At 47.4% G+C, this 21,003-nt stretch overlaps 1 protein-coding gene and 1 long non-coding RNA gene across 5 annotated transcripts in view; one reads left to right on the forward strand and one right to left on the reverse strand.

Moving 5' to 3' along the window:
• lrrk2 (leucine-rich repeat kinase 2) overlaps positions 1-21,003 on the forward strand; it is a 178,063-nt gene that overhangs the window by 83,114 nt on the left and 73,946 nt on the right. For all 4 annotated transcript variants that reach the window (XM_030095652.1, XM_030095654.1, XM_030095653.1 and 1 more), the window contains 4 exons: positions 171-264; positions 386-572; positions 980-1,161; positions 3,043-3,266. In XM_030095652.1, the coding sequence (XP_029951512.1) occupies positions 171-264; positions 386-572; positions 980-1,161; positions 3,043-3,266 (687 nt within the window). The remainder of the gene's footprint in view (positions 1-170; positions 265-385; positions 573-979; positions 1,162-3,042; positions 3,267-21,003) is intronic.
• Positions 3,594-19,819, reverse strand: LOC115391412 (uncharacterized). The gene is made up of 4 exons (XR_003931770.1): positions 19,640-19,819; positions 11,807-11,810; positions 4,521-4,526; positions 3,594-3,605 (listed from the first exon to the last, which is right to left on the reverse strand). It is a non-coding gene; the product is annotated as an uncharacterized LOC115391412 (long non-coding RNA).

The following is a 21,003-nucleotide window of genomic DNA, read 5'->3' on the forward strand; positions in this document are numbered from 1 at the left end:
ACCCTAGCTTTAATTCCTTAATTAATGATGATAATGAGGGCCTGGTTCTGCCCCCACCCCCCACCCCCCAAACCCTGGGCCCAGGACAACAGACCCGTCTGTCCCTCCCTATCGGCGGGCCTGCACAGAACCTACAGAACCTACCATGTAGAACCTGTCATGTTTTCCAGGTTCTTTGTTTCATCTGCCATCAAAGATCACAACACTGAGACTGGAAAAGAACAACTTCACTTCTGTTCCTGAGGCTGTTCTCCATCTTCCCAAGTAACACACACACACACAGACACACACACACACACACACACAGACACACACACACACACACACACACACCGGTACACAGCGGTATGTACACACACTCAGACTGACGCTGTGTGTTGTGCAGCCTGCGCTCTGTGGACCTGAGGACCAACAGCGTGTCGGTGCTGCCCGGCCCGGCCCGCTGGAGCTCCAGGAACATCCGTGAGCTGATGTTCAGCCAGAACTGCATCCAGGTGCTGGATCTGAGCGGCCCGGTCCACAGGTGGGCCAGACTGGAGAAGCTGCACCTGAGTGAGAACAGACTGGCCCAGGTAAAGCGGTCTGTCGGCCTGGAGCTCCTTCACCAGTCAGTGACAGAGGGAACCGTGATTTGGAAAGCTGCTGTGTTAATGGACACATTCGCTGAGTGGTCAGCATTGTGTGCGTCAACCTAAGGATTGTGTCAGTCAGGAGGGCCGGCTGCAGTGGGAGGGGGCCGACATGTGGTCCTGGTCCAGTAACAGACATCCTGAGAAAACCTCTGTTCACCTTTGATCTGAAGACTGTAACAGGTTGAAGTTAGGGTTTCTGTTCTGTTTCCCATCATGCACTCATGTTAGTTTTGCCCTGAAAGTGAGAAAACTTAATGAGCGGTCCTTAGTGGGAGCTGTGGGTGAATGGATGAACTGCTTGCAGGTGGATGTTGGCATGTGTGGTGTGACTTGTGCCTGTGCTGCAGATCCCCCCTCAGATCGGCCTGCTGGAAGGTCTGACCTCGCTGGATGTGAGTCGGAACCCCGGCCTGCGCTCGTTCCCGGACGAGATGGGGAGGCTGAGCAGACTGTGGGACCTGCCGCTGGACGGCCTGCGGCTGCAGCTGGACCTCAAACTCATCGGCAGTAAAACCAGAGACATTATCCGGTCAGGAGCCGCCTCTATCCGTCAGTCCAGCTTCCAGCAACCAGTCTTCCTGTTTTCACCTAGAAAGTCTGAGCCAACAGGTTCCTGGTTTTACAGTGACGCTGAAAAGTTCATGATTCATTTGTTTGTTCCTCCAAAGTGGAATATTGTGGTTCTCTATTGTCAGGGAGAACCAAGAACAGCTGAAGAGGCTTCAGCTGATGGAGAATGCTGCAGTAGAGTTCTGTCAGGAACCACAGGAGAGAACATCACTGCAATATCAGCTTTCGTTAAAGTCCTGCTGAACAGCCAGACTCCATCATATCTTAAAGAGCTGTCAGTCCGACTGCCCCCGGGCAACGCTTCGTTCTCAGAGTGCTGGTCTGCTGGAGGTTCCTAGGTTCTCTAAAAGTAGAACAGGAGGAAGATCTTTCAGCTATCAGGCTCCTGTCATGTGGAACCAGCTCTCAGTTTCAGCTTCAAACTGCTTCCATTTGACAATGCCAGAAGCTTCTCTGCTCTTTATACGTGCTAAACCAGATGGGGAGGTAGGGGTCGAAGCTAAAAATGTTTTTATTCTCATCTAAACTATCCAACCTTGAGCATTAAAATAATGAATTCAGGATCAGAAACAGGTCTATTGCCAAGTACAGAAATCTATACAAGGAATTTGTTTCAGTGGAGGTGCAAACAGACAAAAGAAGGCACAGCAGACTGTTACTAATAACTAATTTGTCTTCTGCTTCATTCTGTGGAGTCAAAGGTAAAAAAATAAAAAAAAAAAAAGCACATTAATAAGCTGAATTAGGAAATATCTCACTATTGCAGCCTGGGGTTATTATGGCTGCTGTTTTTAATCACTAGCTTGTAACTCAAAATGTCTTTTAGACAGGAATGTGTGTGAAATGTGGAAAGTACATTATTTTAAAATTACATTAAACTTTATTTCCACTTTCTGTATTGTTAACAATTTAGAACCATTTCAATTTTGTGAATCCTTTGAAACTAACAGAGAAGCGCCAACAGTTCGTATTTACAAATGTCTGACGAGACATCTGATCTGAAAAGAACCGGATTTCGACTTTGGAACCTGAATGCATCGCAGCTGAATGGACCTTCAGCGGCAGTGTCCTTCACTCCTGCTGTGAGCAACATGATGTTCACTGAACAAAAAGATGATGGTGAAACAACAACACAGAATAGTAAACAACCACAACCCAGAAATCAAACTTACCTAAACAGTCACTTTCACAGGTTCTCTACAAGCCGCAGCGACGCCACTTTCAGTCTTCTCTGAGAATTCCATCAATAGCAACCTTTCCCATTCTGTCCCAGACGCTCAGCGTTTAAATCTCCTTTGACCATCTCAGAAGTTGAGATCAACTCCCGCTGGTTCAGAGCGAGCTAGTTCGCCGGTGGCTAACAGCTAAGCTAACAGCTGTCAGTCTGAGGCTGCGGTAACGTTGCTCAGTCCACGTGTCCCTGAACGCAGCAGAGAGCTCTCAGAGCACAACAGGTTATTCACAGATGAGAGGTTTCAAACACTTAGTGGAGGCCGTTCAGGGAGAGCCGGATACTGACAGAGATTCTGCCTCCATGAAGCAGGACCTTGAGAGTCTCAAAATCATCCAGCAGGCCAGATATTATTGCTCACAGGCCAGGTTTGCCTGCAGGCCACCAGTTGCCAGCCACTGCTTTGCATTTTTGTGTCATGTCGCTGCCTGTGAGGAGGTAACATCCTGAACAGTGCTCTGTGCTCCACAAGTCAGCCCTTCTTCCTTCATTCTTTATTGTGTATTGTGTTGTGTGAGCAGCTTGGATTGATATCTGTGGTCTGAGATGAGCTCACGGTGTGTGCGTGTGTGCGTGTGTGTGTGCGTGCGTGCGTGCGTGCGTGGTCAGATTCCTGCAGCAGCGGCTGAAGAAGGCGGTGCCATACTATCGCATGAAGCTGATTGTGGTGGGGAACGCCGGCAGTGGAAAGACCACCCTGATCCAACAGCTGATGAAGCTGAAGCGTTCCCAGCTGAGCTCCAAGCAGGCCGCGGTCGGCATTGACGTCCGGGACTGGACCATCAGGGAGCGGGACAGGAAGAGAATGCTGCTGAACGTTTGGGACTTCTCAGGTCAGTGGACTGAAGTAGGGAAGGAAAAAACTGCACTGTAATCAGTTGAACTTGAAACCTAACGTTCAATCGCTGCCTTAAATGACTAATAATAATATTAATAATAATAATAAATGACTTTGAGACAAGCTTGGTTTCAGCTCAAAGAACTGAGTTGTAAAAGTTTTTCACCTGGTGATCATTTAAACTTTAAACTCAATGCTTTGAGCTAAATAATTGAGTCTGATGCATTATCCTTGTGAGAGAGCGGGCTTTATCATGACAAAGGACTGCACTACTTCAACTCATAATTTCATTTGAAGATAATTTCCACTACATTTGTTCAAATTGTCATTTCAACTTTTGTGCATTAATATTGATACAGTTTTTGTTTTCTTGCTGTGAGCAACATGATGATCACTGAACAAAAAGATGATGGTAAAACAACACTTTTTATACTACAAGTAATGAATCAATGAACAACCATATGTTCAAAACAACACTGGGAGTGTGTGTGACTTCCAGGTTGGAGGTGAATGGAGTCAACATGCTGTGTGAGCTTTCTGGTAAATCCAACCCTCTGTCACATATATTTAGAGAGGGAGTACAGGGAGGTCATCTCCTCTTTTACTGAATGGAGCAGGAGCAGTGGTCTGATCCTCAACACCTCCAACACCAAGGAGATGATCATTGACTTTGGCAGGAAGCCCTCCCATCGGCCTGTCATCATTAATGGTGAGGAGATTGAGGTGGTGCGCAGTTACAGGTACCTGGGAGTCCATTTGGACGAGAAACTGGACCGGTCCGTACAGGCAGACGCCGAGTACAAGAAAGGACAGACTCGGCTTTACTTTCTACGTAGGCTGAGATCTTTTGACCTGTGCAGTGAGATGCTTTACAGCTTTTATCAGTCTGTGGTGGCTGGTGAGTTGTTCTTTGGGGTTGTTTGTTGGGGGTGCAATATGACCCAGAGGGACAGCAACCGGCTGGATAAGCTGATTAAGAGATTTGTGTCTGTGTTGGGGAGGAAGGTGGACTCAGTGGGAGTGATGCTCGAAAGGAGAACGAGGGCTGTAATGCAGGACATCCTTGGAAACACAAAACACCCACTGCATGCGACACTAACTGCTCAGCAAAGTCAGTGCAGTAAAAGGTTTCTTTGTATGAGCAGCAGGACGGAGCGTTTTAGAAAATCATTTCTAATAATAATGCATTGGTTTTATACAGCACTTTTCTGGACGCTCAACGACGCTTTACATTGCGTTCTTCATTCACTCCATACTGGGTGGTGGTAAGCTACTGCTGTAGCCACAGCTGCCCTGACGCCATCGGCCCCTCCCACCACCACCAACCATTCACTCTCACACTACTTTCATACTAGGCAAGGTGGGTGAAGTGTCTTGCCCAAGGACACAGCGACAGTTTTACGCCTGCGGGAGCGGGGAATCGAACCGTCGTCTTATAACCTTCCGGTTATTAGACGACCCGCTCTACCAACTGAGCTACTGTCACCCTCTGCTATAAGACTGCAGAACAACTCTGTTTGAACATGTGCATTTTACTGCCATTGCTGGTAACTTTTAATCTGTCCCTTTATGTGTTTGTCTGTATGAGTCTTTTATGTGTATAAATGTGTGACGACTCAGACACCTGAATTTCTCCTACGGGGGATTATTAAAGTATCTATCTATCTATCTTATCAACTTGACAACCTTTTCAGCAAAATATTTGTATGCTGCGTGGACCGGAGTCCACCGAGAGTGGCCGACTTGTGTTCGGGTCTGCTGCGGGAAGTTTTCGTGGCGAGACGTTCCACACATTGACAGAGCCCAGCGTACATTGAATGCTAAACCGGTTTTGGACAAAGACCAGTGAGTAGCCGCCTCCACCGGTACCAGGCAAAGAAGCTCCTGATCAGAGGGGCACAGCGGGACTCTGGCAGCCACAAGATCTGAATCATGGAGGACTACACCGCTGATACTGACAAATAATGGCGGAACTTTAGAACAGAGTAGAGTAGAGAGTAGAGAGTTACTTTATTGGTACCAAACTGGGAAATTCAGTATAAACTGAGACTGCTGTGCTGTATCTTGCCCGACGTCATCTCACAGTGCCCATCGGAACCAGAAAATGTATAAGCGTAGTTGAAGAGGTGCAGAAATACATAAAAAGCCTCCCAAAGTCATCCAGTCATCCTTGAAAACTCAGTCTTATCCCACTGGATGACAGGTAAGGCCATCTGCAGCGACACAGCACTGCACATTGTTTCAGTTTTGACAGTGGATCCTGAGACTCTGTTTACTTGGAGGTCATCAGGGTCATGGCCTGGGGAAAGAAGCTGACTCTGTACCTGCTGGTTTTGGCGTGCAGGGCTCTGTAACGCCTGCTGGACGGGAGGAGTTTGAAGAGTGTGTGTGCGGGGTGGGAGGGGTCTGCAGAGATGTTTGCTGCCCGCTTCCTGGCTCTGGACAAGTTCAGGTCTGGGATGGAGGCCAGGTGGGCTCCTATTGTTCTCTCTGCAGACCTGATTGTCCTGTTTGGTAGCCGATCCAAACCAGACAGTGACGCAGCTGCACAGGACAGACTCCATGATGACGATGCAGACAGTGATCGGCAGGTTAACCTTCCTGAGCTGTCACAGGCCCAATTTACAGGGGTGTTTTTTTTTTTTCAATCCGATTGAAAACATCCATCCATCCATCCATCTATCCATCCATCCATCCATCCTACCGCTTATCCAGGACCGGGTCATGGGGACAGCAGTCTAAGTAGGAAAGCCCAGACTTCCTGTCCCCAGGCTCTTCCTCCAGCTCTTCCAGGGGGAGCTTGAGGCTGTCCCAGTCCAGCCCAGAGACATAGTCTCTCCAGTGTGTCCTGGGTCTTCCCCCGGGTCTCCTCCCAGTGAGACATGCCGAGAACACCTCCCCAGGGAGGCGTCCAGGAGGTTCCATCCTAAACAGATGCTGAGCCTCCTCAGCTGCTCCTCTAAATGTGGAGGAGTAGCAGCTCTACTCTTGAACATACCACTACCATGGCATACAGTAGTTCATAAAATTCCATAAACATTTTATTGATTTCTAGTGGGTCTGATGTGACCCGATTCTGTTTTCACTGGGTTTTCACAGTTTAACTGGGATGATGGTATCTGACATAAACAGCAAGCCAACAGTTTACTAGTTTTGTCTCCCTGCTCATAAAATATTGACCTTGACAGAAGTAGAGATCTAGTTATATGTTGAGAGGTAATACAATTCGATTGTGTTTGTAGAGGCATCTTTTCCTCACAGATTTCTGGTCATTTTGAAGCCACATACTGTAAGTCAAGAGCTTCAATATGCTCACATAATTTATCCAATTTCATTTTCACAGATTTCTTTTGGTGTACCTCGTGGGAGATAACCCCCCCCCCCCATATAAAAGCCTTCATTGATTCCCATAACAAAGAAGCTGATATATAAATTTTATTAATTAGAAAGAAAAAGTCTAATCGCTCCAGTATAAATTCTACTAATGCTTTATCCAGTAGAAGTTGTGTGCTAACATGTCATGGTATTGGTATGTTTGCAAATTTTTGAAAATATGTATTCATAGCAACTGCTGCGTGATCTACCAAAACTATTGCATATTTCCAGCCAGAGACTGCTGTAAGCATGGAGTTGTTTACCAGAAAAAAAATCAATGCGTGTGAAGGATCAGTGTACCTGGGTTGAAGTAACGCCAAGAATCAATAATATTAAACTCATCAAAAAAAGCTTAAATCACTTTGGCAGATTTAGACTTTGGCACTCAGGTTGAAGAGGAGTGGTCTAATGAAGGATCCAACCAGCAGTTACAATCTCCACTCAAAACCAAATGATACTGTGACACATCCTGCAGCCCTGAACATACCCGTCTGAGGAAGGCCTCTTCGTCCCAGCTGGGTTAGGGTCAGCATTACCTTGACCCCATAAATATGACCAATCACAATAAGGAGCCTGCCTGTGGGATCAGATGAAGTTTGAATTTGAACAGAAGGAATTGTTTTGTGTGAGAGCATTGCAAAAACTCTTGCTTTACTGGAGAATGAGGAGAGAAATTCAAAATTCAAATTCAGCGTTATTTATGAAGTGCCAATTACAACATGGTTGTTTCTCGACACTTTTACAGAGAAACCCAACAGATCCACATGAGCAGCATGAGCCACTGTGGAAAGGAAAAACTCCCTTTTAACAGGAAGAAACCTTTGCAGAACCAGGCTCAGAGGAGGAGAACCCTGCAGAACCAGGCTCAGAGGAGAACCCTGCAGAACCAGGCTCAGAGGAGAACCCTGCAGAACCAGGCTCAGAGGAGAACCCTGCAGAACCAGGCTCAGAGGAGAACCCTGCAGAACCAGGCTCAGAGGTGGTCTTCCTGCTGTCCCGGTTGGGGTGAGGGGACAGAGAGAGAAGGAGACAGGACAGACAGGTTCTTGTATCTACATACAGTTCATATATAAACTCAGGGTACAGAGGCTACAGGAGGAACAATCATCAGTGACATGTAGCGATACAATGAAATTACATTGAAACAACAGAAAGGAGCAGAACTGGGAGTCGGTTCCACATGGTAGAACCCGGGGTCCAGTAAACCTTCCACCCACTGGGTCCGGGTTCCTCCATTAATCAGTGGAGCAGCTGGCTCTAGTCCACCTCAGAGACAGCCTCTTGGTCCAGGGTTCTGGTGTTCTGACTATTTGGTCTCCCACAGTGGAAAGAGAGAGAGAGAGGGGGGGCGAGAGACCATTTTATTTCCATTGAAGTGGACACAGGTTCACAGATTTATACAATAAATCCACGACTCATCTTCCCAACACCACCATACAGAACGGTTACATAATAGTTGAGAGAGAGAGAGAGAGAGAGAGAGAGCGAGCAGGCGCGACCCCTAGCTATAAGCTTTATTGAACAGAGAGGTCTTCATCCTGGTCTTACAGCAGAGACTGAGTCAGCCTCCCTTCCAGACTCTGGGAGCTGGTTCCACAGAACAGGAGCCTGATAGCTAAAGGCTCCACCTCCTGTTCTACTGTTAGAGAACCAGGAACCTCCAGCAGACCAGCACTCTGAGAAGGAAGCGTTCTCCTGGGACGGTCTGGGACTAACAGCTGTTTAGGATCTGATGGTTCCTGGCTGTTAAGGGCTTTATAGGTTCAGAGGAGGATTTTGAATTCTATTCTAGATTTAACAGGAAGCAGTGAAGGGAAGCTGATATTGGGCTGATATGATCTCTCCTACTGGTTCTTGTGAGAACTCTTGCTGCAGCGTTTTGAACCAGTTGGAGACTTTTTAGGCAGTTATTGGTTCCTGATAACAGGAGTTCCAGTAGTCTGCTCTGGAGGAACAGATGATGGATTCATTTCTCAGCATCGCTTTGAGTCAGCATGTTACTGATTTTAGAAATATTACCAGGTGAAAGAAGGAGGTCCTGCAGACCTGTTTAATGTGGGAGTTAAAGGTCAAAGGTCACTCCAGGTTCCTCACAGTGTTACTGGGAGTTAAAGCAACACCGTCTCGGGTCAGTATTTGATTAGATCATTTCTCTCTCAGGTGTTTTGGGCCAAATAAAATAAATTCTGTTTTATCTGAATTTAGGAGGAGAAAATTATGAGTCATCCAGGTTTTTATGTCGTTAAGACAAGCTTCTAGTTTGACGAGCTGATCGGTGTCATCTGGTTTCAGGGATAGGTAGATCTGTGTATCATCTGCATAACAGTGGAAAGAAAGACTTGACCAACCCAACTCCGCTTCAAACGAGAACCACCTGTGCTTTTCTTTTTTTTTTTTTTTTTTTTTTTTTTTTTTTTCCCTTGTCCTGTTCAGCAGCTGGGGCGTGCAATATTGTATGATTGTAGCCTTTTACTATCTGAACAGATTTTAATATTAGCAGCAGGATGAGACTGAGTCTCCTCCTGCTGCTGCCTTTATTTAAAGCTGGCATCCAGCATGGCTACCGGACAGGACCGGGACGGAGACGCTCAGAGAGCAGGGACAGAAAGAGAGAAAGATAAAGAGAGGGAGAACGGAAGGGGGAGGGGGGGGGGGGGGCACAACCTATGTACAAAGTCACAATACAAAACAGTGTTGTCGACGCACCACACGCAACCTAGAACAATCCCAAACCCCCAATCTAGACAACACCAAAACAGAGCCGACAACCAACACAGAAAATTACAGAACCATACATACATTTTTTTTTTTTTTTTTTTTTTTTTTTTTTTCCCCCCCCCTTTTTTTCCAAACCATATTAGTGAACAGGCCAGGCCACAAAAATAAAAGGAGGTGTAGGGGAGGAGGGAAATGCAAGGACACCACAAACCGTATTTTTTTTTTTTTTTTTTTTTTTTTGAATATAGCTAGTCGTAACTAGTAGTAACTAGTAGTAACTAGTAGTAAACTTGGGGCGTGCATCAAGAGAGGTCTGCTACAGATCACCATTAGTCTAACCACCACAAGAAGACAAGGTAACCCAGTATGTGAAGAGTGATTAAAGATCAACGTGATCATGTGAATATGATGGTGACAGTGATGGTGATAGTGATCATGCATATATGACCTCTGACCTCTGAGAAGGCCAGAAGCAGGCCAGAGAGGCCCTCAGAGCCCAGACAGCCGGCGGACATCACAGAGCCCGGATCCAAGCCGCCCCCCCAGGCAGACGCCCACGCTCCAGTCCAGAAACGGGGCAGAGGAAAGCCCCGGCAGCCCCGGGGCCCGGGGCCCGGGCCCCGCGGAGCCACGACCGGCAGGAGCCGGTCCACCCCGGGCGCCGGACGCCCGGGGCGGGCAGGGCCGAGAGCCCAAGGCCCAAGAGCCCAGGAGCCAACCCCCCACCCAGGCGGAGGGCCATGACCCACCCGGGAGAACCAGCCCACACGGGCGGCTACCCGCCCCGGGCCAGTACACCCCCCAGCGCTCCGGCCACGCACCCCGAGATCCAGGGCATCACCCCCCCCCCCACCCCACCCCCCCCCCCCCCCCCCCCCCCCCAACCCACCCCACCCCACCCCACCCCCCCACCCCACGACCCCCACCCGGAACCCACCCCCCCGCCCGTCCCCCGCCCGGCCCACCCCTCCCACCCCCTGTCCTCTCCCGCCTCACTCCCCCCCGCCCCAACCCAACACTCATACCCACTCACTCATACTGACACACACACATGCACACACGCACACACACAACCACTCATCCCTAAACCAAACGCACACACACACACACACTCACATTCCAACACACTCACACCCTCTCACGCACACGCACACGCTAACAAGCATGCACACGCACACACACACACACACACACACACACACAGACACACAGACACACACACACACGCACACACGCACACACACACACACACACACACAGTCCATCCTACCCCAAACACACTCACATTCCCGCGTCATCCAACTGTCACATCCTGTGGGAGACACCCCCGGAAGGCAAGGGAACACCGAACCCCACATCCAGAACCCCCCGCCACCCACAACTGCCGCCCCCACCCCCCCCACCCCCCCGCCGCAGACAGGTATGCACCCCCCTGAGCCAGCAGCCCCCCAAACCACAGCCGCTCCAAACCCCCGGCCTGTGGGGAAAACAACAGCCCCCCCCGCCCCACCCCCCACCAGAAGGAACCTGGAAACGGGGACGCAGAAGACCCCATTGCCCTCCCTCCCCCCCCTCCGTCTCTTGGGTGTTGATGGGAGTATATGTTGTTTGCGATTAAAATTTGAGGGTCAGTAACCACACCGTGCCGCGAGTGAGGCCAAACGAGCAGTCCCATCTACCTGAACAGCCCCACCCCCGACACAGCGCGCCAAGACCCCCCGATGTGTGTGTTTGTATGTATTTGGTCGTGTTAGATGACTAAGTGCAATTAAGACTGAGAGGCGAGCCACTGAAGGGTGCAGTGATTGGGGCCACTTAGATGGCCCCCTCCACCACACCCAACTTGATAAGCCCGCCTCCCAAAGCCCTACGTGTGTGTGCATGAGAGCGGGGGGGGAGAGGGGGGTCCGGGGATGCCGCAGCACCCCCGTCACCCAGGAACCCAGGAGCCCCCCGATGAAGGACAGGGCCAGGAGCGCCACCCCCCCCCCCCCCCCCCCCCCCCCCCAGGACCAGGGCGGACAGCGACCATGGCCAGAGAACCACCGACCCAAGAAGCACACACCCATCATGCATCAGGAGGAGTGAAGGTGAGGACAGACAGGGGGCAGCAGAAGGACCCAGACCCAGGGCCCACCGACCCCAGGCCCACCGGGGCCCCCCCCACAGGACACCGCACTCTCTCATACATAGCTCCAGTCGCCCACACATATACACACACGTACAGACATACATACATACTTACAGATACACACCCTCACACACATACATACCCCGCTCACAGATACATACCCACACACACATACATACATAGTCATACACAAACATATCCAGATACACACCCACACACTCACATACACCTACATAAATACCCACACATACAAAAACATATATACATACTCACACATACACACCCACACACATATACACATACACGTACACGCACCTTCCCCAACCCCCTAACCCCCACAGCCCACCACCCCCCTATCTACACCCCCATCCACCCCACCCTGTCCCCCACCACCCACCCACCTCCCCCGCCACCCCCCACCCATCCACCCCACCCCCCTGTCCCCCACCACCACAACCACCCACCCCGATGCCCTGGATTCCGGGGCAGCAACCAGACACCAGGGCGTGCAGCGACCCAGGCCGCGGCAGCACGCCCGAGCTGACCGGCCCCCCCCAGCCAGGTCGACCCCCTCACCCTCACGGAAGGAGAGAGCCCCCAGGCACCAGGGCCCAGGGCCCCCAGCCACACCCGCCCCAGGACACCCCGGCCGCCCGGACATGAACCGGCACCCGCCGACCCCGGCCCCCCGGGGCCCCCGCCCCACCGCCGCCAGACAGCCCCAACAACCGGCGGCCCCCCCACCCCCAATCCAAACCAAACACGAAGACAGCCCCCAGCGAAGCTGCCCAGATCCCGACCCCAAGACAGCACCAACCACCCGAAGCCATCAGGCCCCCCCCACCAACAACCGACCCTCAAAGAGGAGAGGCCCTCATCTTCCCCTTACATTAAGTGATGGAGCTGATCACAGGGGACCAGAGGGAACCAGATTCAGCTGATTGGTCCTCTGAACAGACAGACATCGTCTCCAAGCTGATATGATCTAATAGAAGATTCTTAAACTGCCCGTTACTCAGATTATTTCTGGATTTCCAATTTACAAGGATAGTTTTCTTTGCGATGCACAAGATGGTGAGAACCATGTAGACAGAGTTTATCGACATGTTAATTTCACCCAGATCACCTAAAAGGCACAGTGTGGGAGTTGCAGGGATGTTGCAGTGAACCATGTTGACAGGTCTTCACACACCTGAAGCCAGAACCTCTGCACTGGTGAGCAGGACCACAAGGCATGGAGGGAGCTGTCAGTCATGTTATCATTGCAATGTGAACAGATATCAGATTGTGATAGACCCATCTGGAACATCCTTCGTCCTGTGTAATGAATTCTATGCAGAATTTTGAATTGTATTAGTTGTATATTTGAATTCTTTGTCATTTTGAAAGTATTTAAACATATTTGTGACCACGCATTTTGGTCAAAGTTGTTAGATAAGTCAGCCTCCCATTTTAAGGTCGGAAGGAAGATTTCGTCTTCTACCTTTGATAATATTTTATATATCTTTGATAGCAACTTTGGGGAACTGAGGTTTAAGAATTCTTCGACCCCTAGAGGTAGCTGTCCCTGCAATTGATTAAAGGTATACTTTTTGCCTATGATAGATTTAAGTTGATGATATTCTAAAAATGCTGTGCTGCTGATTCCATATTGTGAGATGAGAGTATTGAATGATAGAAAGTTGCCATTTTCAATGATATGTTCAAGCTGGCTGATTCCTTTATTTCTCCACTGAGTGAAGTTGATCATCTTTTTGTTTTGCACGATGTCCGGGTTGTTCCAGATGGGTGTGAGTTTACACGGGATCAGAGAAGATTTGGTTAGCTTTAGAAAGTCCCACCAAGCCATTAAAGAGGAGCTGATGTTGACACTTTTAAAACAGCGATGGGATTTGATGGTGGGACTGATGAATGGCAGGTCAGAGATAACTAGATCCTCACATAATGCTTGCTCTACATCCAGCCATGGCTCATCTAAATTGTTCGGTTTAAGCCATTTGGAGATATATTGCAGCTTGCTGGCTATGAAGTAATTACTGAAGTTAGGCAAGTCTAGTCCACCTCTGTCTTTAGTCTGTTGTAGCGTCTTTAAACTGATACGTGATGGTTTATTTTTCCAGAGAAATTTAGATATGTATGAGTCCAGTGATTTGAAGCAGCCAGACGATGGTTTGGTTGGTATCATTGAAAATAAATAGTTAACCTTAGGTAAAGTCATCATTTTAATGGTGGCAACCCTCCCCATAAGAGATATAGGTAAGCGTCTCCACCGTAAGAGGTCATCCTCTGTTGATTTCAGTAACGGAACGTAATTTAGTTTTAAAAGTTCTGATATCCTTGGAGAAATGTTTATGCCTAAATATCTAATGTTTCCAGACTGGATTGTAGCATTGGGTATACTTTGTAAATCACAGTTTATAGGCATGGCTGTAGTCTTAGACCAGTTGATAGAATAGTCAGATATTAGTGAAAATGTGTCAATAAGTGTGATTGTCTGGGAGATAGAAGATGGAGAGTTCTGCAGGAAAAGCAATACATCATCTGCATAAAGACTTATTTTATGTTCTATCTTATTGTTAGCCAGGATCCCTCTGATGTCTTTATTTTGTCTTATAGCAGCTGCCAGAGGTTCGATAAAGATGGCAAACAGTGAGGAGAGAGTGGACAGCCCTGTCTGGTTCCTCGCTGCAGACAGAAGCTTGGAGAAGTCTGCTCGTTAGTCTTCACACATGCAGCTGGGTTGTTATATAAGATTTTAATCCAGTCTATGAAAGACGTTCCAAACCCAAATTTGGTTAATATTCCAAATAGAAATTTCCAATTTACTCGATCAAAAGCTTTTTCAGCATCTAAAGAGATAATTATGGATTCCAGATTGTGTATTGTAGCGTAATCTATTATATTAATTAATCTGCGCATGTTAGTGGATGAGTGTCTACCTTTAATGAACCCTGTTTGGTCAGGATGTATTATGAGCGGGGTTATCTTTTCTATTCTTCTGGATAGGGCTTTGCTGATTATTTTGAGATCTACATTTATTAATGAAATAGGACGATAACTGGACTGAAGTGTGGGGTCTTTCCCTGGTTTAAGTATTAAAGTTATTTTGGCTAAGTTCATATTTGAGGGTACTGTTCGTTTATTTTTTATTTCCATTACCATTTTATGAAAAGTGGGAGCCAACATGGTCCAGAATTCTTTATAGAATTCTGCTGGATAGCCATCTGGACCTGGAGCTTTATTGTTGGGCATATCCTGCAGAGATTTATGGAGTTCATCCACTGAAAGAGGAGAATCCAACACTATTCTATTTTCATCTTTCAATTTTGGAAGGTTGATATCATTAAAAAAAGTATTAATTTCCTCATCTGTTGTGTCTATTTGTGATCGGTATAATCCTTGATAGAAATCTCTAAAGATATTATTGATCTTGTCTGGGTCGTGGCTGATGTTTCCTTCTGAGTCTTTAACAGCTGAAATCCTGTTTTTCTCCTTGTTTGTTTTTAACTGATTCGCCAGGAATCTTCCAGATTTATTACTATGCTCAAAGTTCTCTAAACGGAGTCGTTGGATCAGGAATTGAGTTTTTTTATCTAGAATTTCATTCAGTTCAAGTTTAGCTTTCCTTATATCCTTCAGTATGTTCTCTTGTGGGGAGACATGATAAGCCTCCTCCAGCGATTTAATTCTTAATTCCAATTCTAAAGTTCTTGAAACTTCTTTCTTTTTCTTGTGTGAGGAGAAGGAAATTATTTTTCCCCTCATCACTGCTTTCCCTGCCTCCCAAAGAACACATGCTGAAGTATCTGGCAAGTCATTATTTTCTAAATATATAGACCATTCTCTTGTTAGATAGCTAATAAACTCTGGATCTTTAAGTAATGATGTATTAAATCTCCAGTTTCTAGTTGGTGGTTTATTCGTCTTATTTCTGAGAGTAAATGAAACTGGTGCATGATCACTTATGACGATGGGATGAATTTTGATTTCTGAGATGTCATTCATCAGTGTGCTGCTAGTTAAGAAATAATCTAATCTAGAGTAGGAATGGTGAACTGAAGAGAAGAATGTGTATTCTCTTGCAGTGGGGTGGTGAGAGCGCCAGGCATCGCAAAGACCAGAATCCTTCATGTACTGTTTCACAGTTTCTGAGGATTGCCAAAGTCGTTGTCTTCCTGTGGTACTCAGTCTGTCCAATTGCAGGTCAGAAACCATGTTGAAATCCCCTCCTATAATCAATGTGTGACCTGAGTGATCATCCAGTGAGGAGAAGAGGGAGTGAAAGAAGGAGGGGTCGTCAACATTAGGTCCATACACGTTAGCAATGCAGAATTTAACATTCTGGATAGATAATGTGATAATAACAAATCTGCCTTCTGGATCTATGATTGAACTGTCAGTAGAGAAGTTTAACCTTCTACTGATAAGAGTTGCTGCTCCTCTTTGCCTGGAATTGTAACAGGCTGAGTACACGTGTGGAAACTGTGTTGATCGGAGAAGATCTACTGATGAGTTTGTTAGATGAGTTTCCTGTAATAAGACAATGTCTGCCTGCAACTCCTGAAGCCGATGGGTAATTTTTAATCTCTTTTCCCTTGTACCAGCCCCACGGATATTCCAGGAAACGAAATTAAGAGTGTTCATGACTAGACAGCTATGAGTGTTACATGCATTTCACTGAACCTGGTGTCTGAATGGAGCCCGTTGTTTCCTGGTGTGCACCCTGCATGTCAGCTGAGTGTGAATCTGAATCTGTCTATCAACATGCTTAGAGTGCGCGTGAACCTGTACAGTGATGTGTGTCAATAAGCCGATGTCCCGGTGCGCCCCGCGTGTCGGGTTACTATGGTAACGGGTGCAGCTACAGTGAAGCGTGAGAGGGTGAGAGTGAAAAAGGGTGAAGAGAGAAAAAAGTGAGAGTGAAAAAAAGAAACAAATGCTTAAAAAAACACATCCAGGGTGAGCAGTGCAGTGGAGACGGGCAGTGACTTACTATTAATTAATTTATGGCTGTTTTATGTATCAATATTTACGGAGTGATTATGGGATAGTGAGAATGCAGCACCTGAGATCAGTAGAGCCACGGAGTGATGTTTGGGTCACGGAACAGCTGGCCGTTGATGAATAATTTATCCACGGCGATGACGGCGCGGGAGCCCTCCGAGATGGATTTTTTCCTGATCGGGAACAGAACTCTGCGCCGATCCAGGATCTCCTTCGGGAATTGATCATTCACGCCGTAGTGGGTTCCCTTCAGCTGCCGGCCCTGGCTCTTCACCTGCTCCTTCTGTTTGAAGTTGACGAACTTGGCCACGATGGGTCTGGGTCTGGACTCGCCGGGTCTTCTCCCTCCCAGGCGGTGGATCCTGTGGAAGGAGATGTTTTTCACCGCTTCCTCCGGGAGCTTCAGCTGCGTTCTGATGAAACTTTTCACCGTCGCCTCGGGGTCCTCCTCCGTCTGCTCCGGGATTCCAGAGAACACTAAGTTGTCCCTCATGCTCCTGGCCTGGAGATCCATCACCGTTTCTTTAATCTTCTTGTTTTCCTCTGACAGTCGGGTCATCCCCTCCGTGAGGGTCTTCACCGACTCTCTGAGGCTGACGTTCTCCGCCGCCAGCGCCTCGACCTGCTGCTGGCTGAATTCCAGCGACTCGCGCACAGCCTGGAACTCCTTGTGGAGGATTTCCAACAGGTTCAGGCGAGCATCGAGGCTGGAAAGTTTCTTATCTATGGAGATAAGAACGTCCGTCGAGTCGTTCGCAGGTGGAGAAATAGCTCCAGACGATTCCTCCCGCTGTCTCTTGGCTTTAGACGAGGAAGTAGAGGGGTGGATGTTTGATTCGGCTTCCCCATGACGATCCGGTCGAAGCAGCGATCTATGTACTCTGTCAGGCTGGTCGAATCCTCTTCACTGTGCTCCAGGGTGAACCTAAAACACACTAATTTCTCTACTTCTACGACTTTTTAGAGCCGAGTTAGTGAAATTCAGTAAACAAATGAATCTGTCAGCGCGCTTAGTTTGAATCTGCCGTCTCACAGGAAGTGCGTCACTTACCACATCACACGTCACCTACCTGCGCCCGTAGCTCTCGGCCCGCTCCGACTTGCTCTGGACTCCCAGCAGCACCACCTGTGCTTTTCAAATGAGTTTCTTGCAAACAAATTATATGAGCGTTCAGAGAATGTAAATCATAAAGAACCTTACTTTGTTTTGTTGGATTGTTCAGGCCTTTGCAATTTCAACTAACAAAACTAATGTGTCTACCTACCTTCAGTGGAGCGTTATTAGTCTGGCAACAACAAAAGCAAGTATTATAATGAAGAGTAGAACCTAAAAATGTGATTAAGGGTCAGATAAAAATAGACCCACAAATTTATAAAAGCAGATATGTCCCAACCCCCCATGAAAAAGAAAGAAGAAGAAAACAAAAAAAGGAACCCCCACCCCAAATAACACAATAACCCCTCCCTTCTCTCTCCCAGGAGAGGCATCCTAAATAAGACGAATGCTATCTTACCCCTCAACAAACAAAAAACTCTTGGTACTTGTAGCTTCCCTGTACTCTGACCCATCTTTAGTTAGTAATTTTTAAAACGTGTAACAAAATAAAATGTCACAATTCAAAACAGCGCTGTATTCCTGGAAGAGTGTTTCATCAGGCAATGCTAACTGAATATCATGAACTGAGCTGAAAGGCTCAGAATGCTGAGTGATGATACTGGACTGAAGCCTGTAATCAAAGTAGGAGAAGATCAGCATTTAAGAACCATTATAAAGGCTGCATGAACACGGCTCTGAAAGCAGAGATGTAAACAGAAATCATGCGTTCTCTGGTTCCTGAGTGTTCTTGAGTCTCTTATTCATGAACTCCAGTGGCTGGTCCGGGTCCCAATCCTGGTTTAGGTCCACCAACCTTTGAGTTGAGTCATCCGTCATGGTGATGAGCAGCGTAGCTGAGTACCGGAGGCCAAACCTCACCTCAGCTCAGGGCTGCAGCTTGGAGATCACCGCCCTCCGTTTGGCCAAAGCAGAGCTGAAATCCTGGAGAATATGGAGTCTTTTTCCACCATGCAGCAGCGGTGAAGCCTTCCCAGACTGGCGGAGGACAGCATTTCTGACCTGGAACTTGTTAACTCTGATGACTATGGGTCGCAGCAGCTTACCCTCCTTCAGTTTAGCACGCAGCGTGTGGTGGAATCTGTCGAACTCAGGCTCCACCTCCAGATTCTACAGGTCTTTCAAAAGTTTGGCCACAAATACTGTAGGATTTTAACCCTTGGATCCTTCAGACAGGCCCACAAGTCATACATTATTGCACCTAGACCTCTCTAGGTTCTAAATCCTCACATTTCTCACTCAAGGACTCCACTGTAGCCATTAGCTTAGCCACGTTAGCTTTTACACTTGTCAGCTGGTCTTCGTGCTCATTAGCCGTGTGCTCTTGGTCTGAAATACTCTTTCTTTGCGTCAACTCTTCCTTCCAACGTTTTCTGGGAGTGTGAGACTTCTGCGGTTCCAGACTCGAATATTATGGACTGAAACATAGCATAATTTCCGTTCGGAGATCATCCATCATGTCCCTAATGCAGTGTAGCATATCCTCATTAGCATCCGGCTTCATCGGGGATCCAGCTCCTACCGCGGCCAGCTTTGGGTGGGTCATTTCTTGGCCGAAGACTCGACATTTCTCAAGACGTAGCTCCTTAGAGACAGCACCTTACGGCATGTAACAAATCTTAGCAATGGCCAGCTTTATAATTTTGAATAAATACAAAAAAATATTACATTTCCCGAGAGCTCCCGTTACACACATCCTGCATCGTCTGCGTCCCAGAAGTCCCCACCAGTTGTCTCTTCATATATATGGAGGGGCAGGTGGGCAAGGCCCAATAACGCTCACCTTCAAAAGACCAAGGCTACTGGTGAACTCGCCCTCCCAAATTTCTGTTTGTATTGTTGGGCAGCTAACTTGAGCTGTTTAACATTTTGGTCTCATTTCCTGCCTATCCTCGCTAGTGAAAAACCAAGGCTTCAAGCAGTTCCTTCATGTGCTCGAACCACACCACGGTATGATGCAGCAAAAATGTCTGACTCAAACTGTCATCCCTACGATGTACTCGTGTGAAAGACAACATCCTAAAACTAAAATTTGGCATTCAGAAAGCGCAGACCTCCACTACAGCTCAAATCAGCCACCAACAACAATCAAAAAATTCCTGGATCCAGACAGTGATCCGGATCATCACCAAAATTTAATGGATCCTAAGTTAGCCCAAGACCCACCTTTCCACAAAGTTTCATTGCAATCCGTCCATTACTTTTTCCGTAATGTTGCTAACAAACCAACCAACCAACAAACCGCAGTGATTACATAACCTCCTTGGCGGAGGTAAAAATGATGCAGTCAGCAGAGAGAGTGGGCATAACCTGCAACACCTGGACATCACTGTCAACACAGTCACACATGACAGTGACTTCCCACTACGTCAACAACGAATGGCACTTCATCTCTCTCGTGCTACAGACCACTGAGGTTCTCACAAGCCACTCTGCTTGTTATATAGGGGATATGTTAACGGGCCATACAGGAATGGGGACTGACCAGAAAAAAAACCAGCAGTCGTGACTTACAACGCTGCAGATATGGTTGGTGAGGTGGAAATAATGCAGCTAATGCATGTCAGCTGCATCACGCACACACTGAATTAACCTCACAAGTCTAAAATCCCCGTCACGTTTTCTTGCTCGAGTGAGGCGTATAGCAACATTCTTGCGCCAGAGCATGAAGGCAAACCACATACTAAAAGGGAAAACAGAAGCTGCTTCAACTGCCAATGCACAAGCGAAAGGTGGACGCTGTGACAGGATGGAACTACAGCCGGCTATCTCTGCCGCTCCCCTTTAACAAGACGTGCACAGGAATGAAAAAGATCTGTGCACCTTAACAGATGAGGATGTAACGATTGCCCAAGATCTGGTGCAGGTCTTGAAACCAATGAAAGCTATACTGGCATTGTGGAAGGACAAGCAGCCAACTCTGTCCATCATCGCCCCATTTCTCGCCCAGACCCCCAGTGGACGTGTCCAGAGCGGTGGACGTGTCCAGAGCACACAATCGCCACACATTGACACATGTCAATGTGTGGCGATTGTGTGCAGGTTATTGGAATACTTTTCCAAATGGCATCATGACTTATTATGATGAATATGGGGACAATTATCCAGATAATATTTTTTGCCCGATCCTGCCACCCTGAATAATACATAAAATGATTTCTACACTCATCATATTTCGTCTGACAAAAAACATGTAAAAAAGAAAGAAAGGATTTAGGGTGAATCCCAATTCTCTGCTTAATCCTCAATCTTACTCCTCATTCCTCAAAATGCGCGCTCCCGTGAAGTTAAGTGTTGTCCCATTCCTAAACAAGTAGAGGAAAGGAGCGAGACTAAGGGGCGTTATCTCCCTTAATTTTGAGATTCTCAACCGATTGACCAAAATTATTA

The sequence above is a fragment of the Salarias fasciatus genome, chromosome 7, assembly GCF_902148845.1.
Source record: "Salarias fasciatus chromosome 7, fSalaFa1.1, whole genome shotgun sequence".
Taxonomy (NCBI): domain Eukaryota; kingdom Metazoa; phylum Chordata; class Actinopteri; order Blenniiformes; family Blenniidae; genus Salarias; species Salarias fasciatus.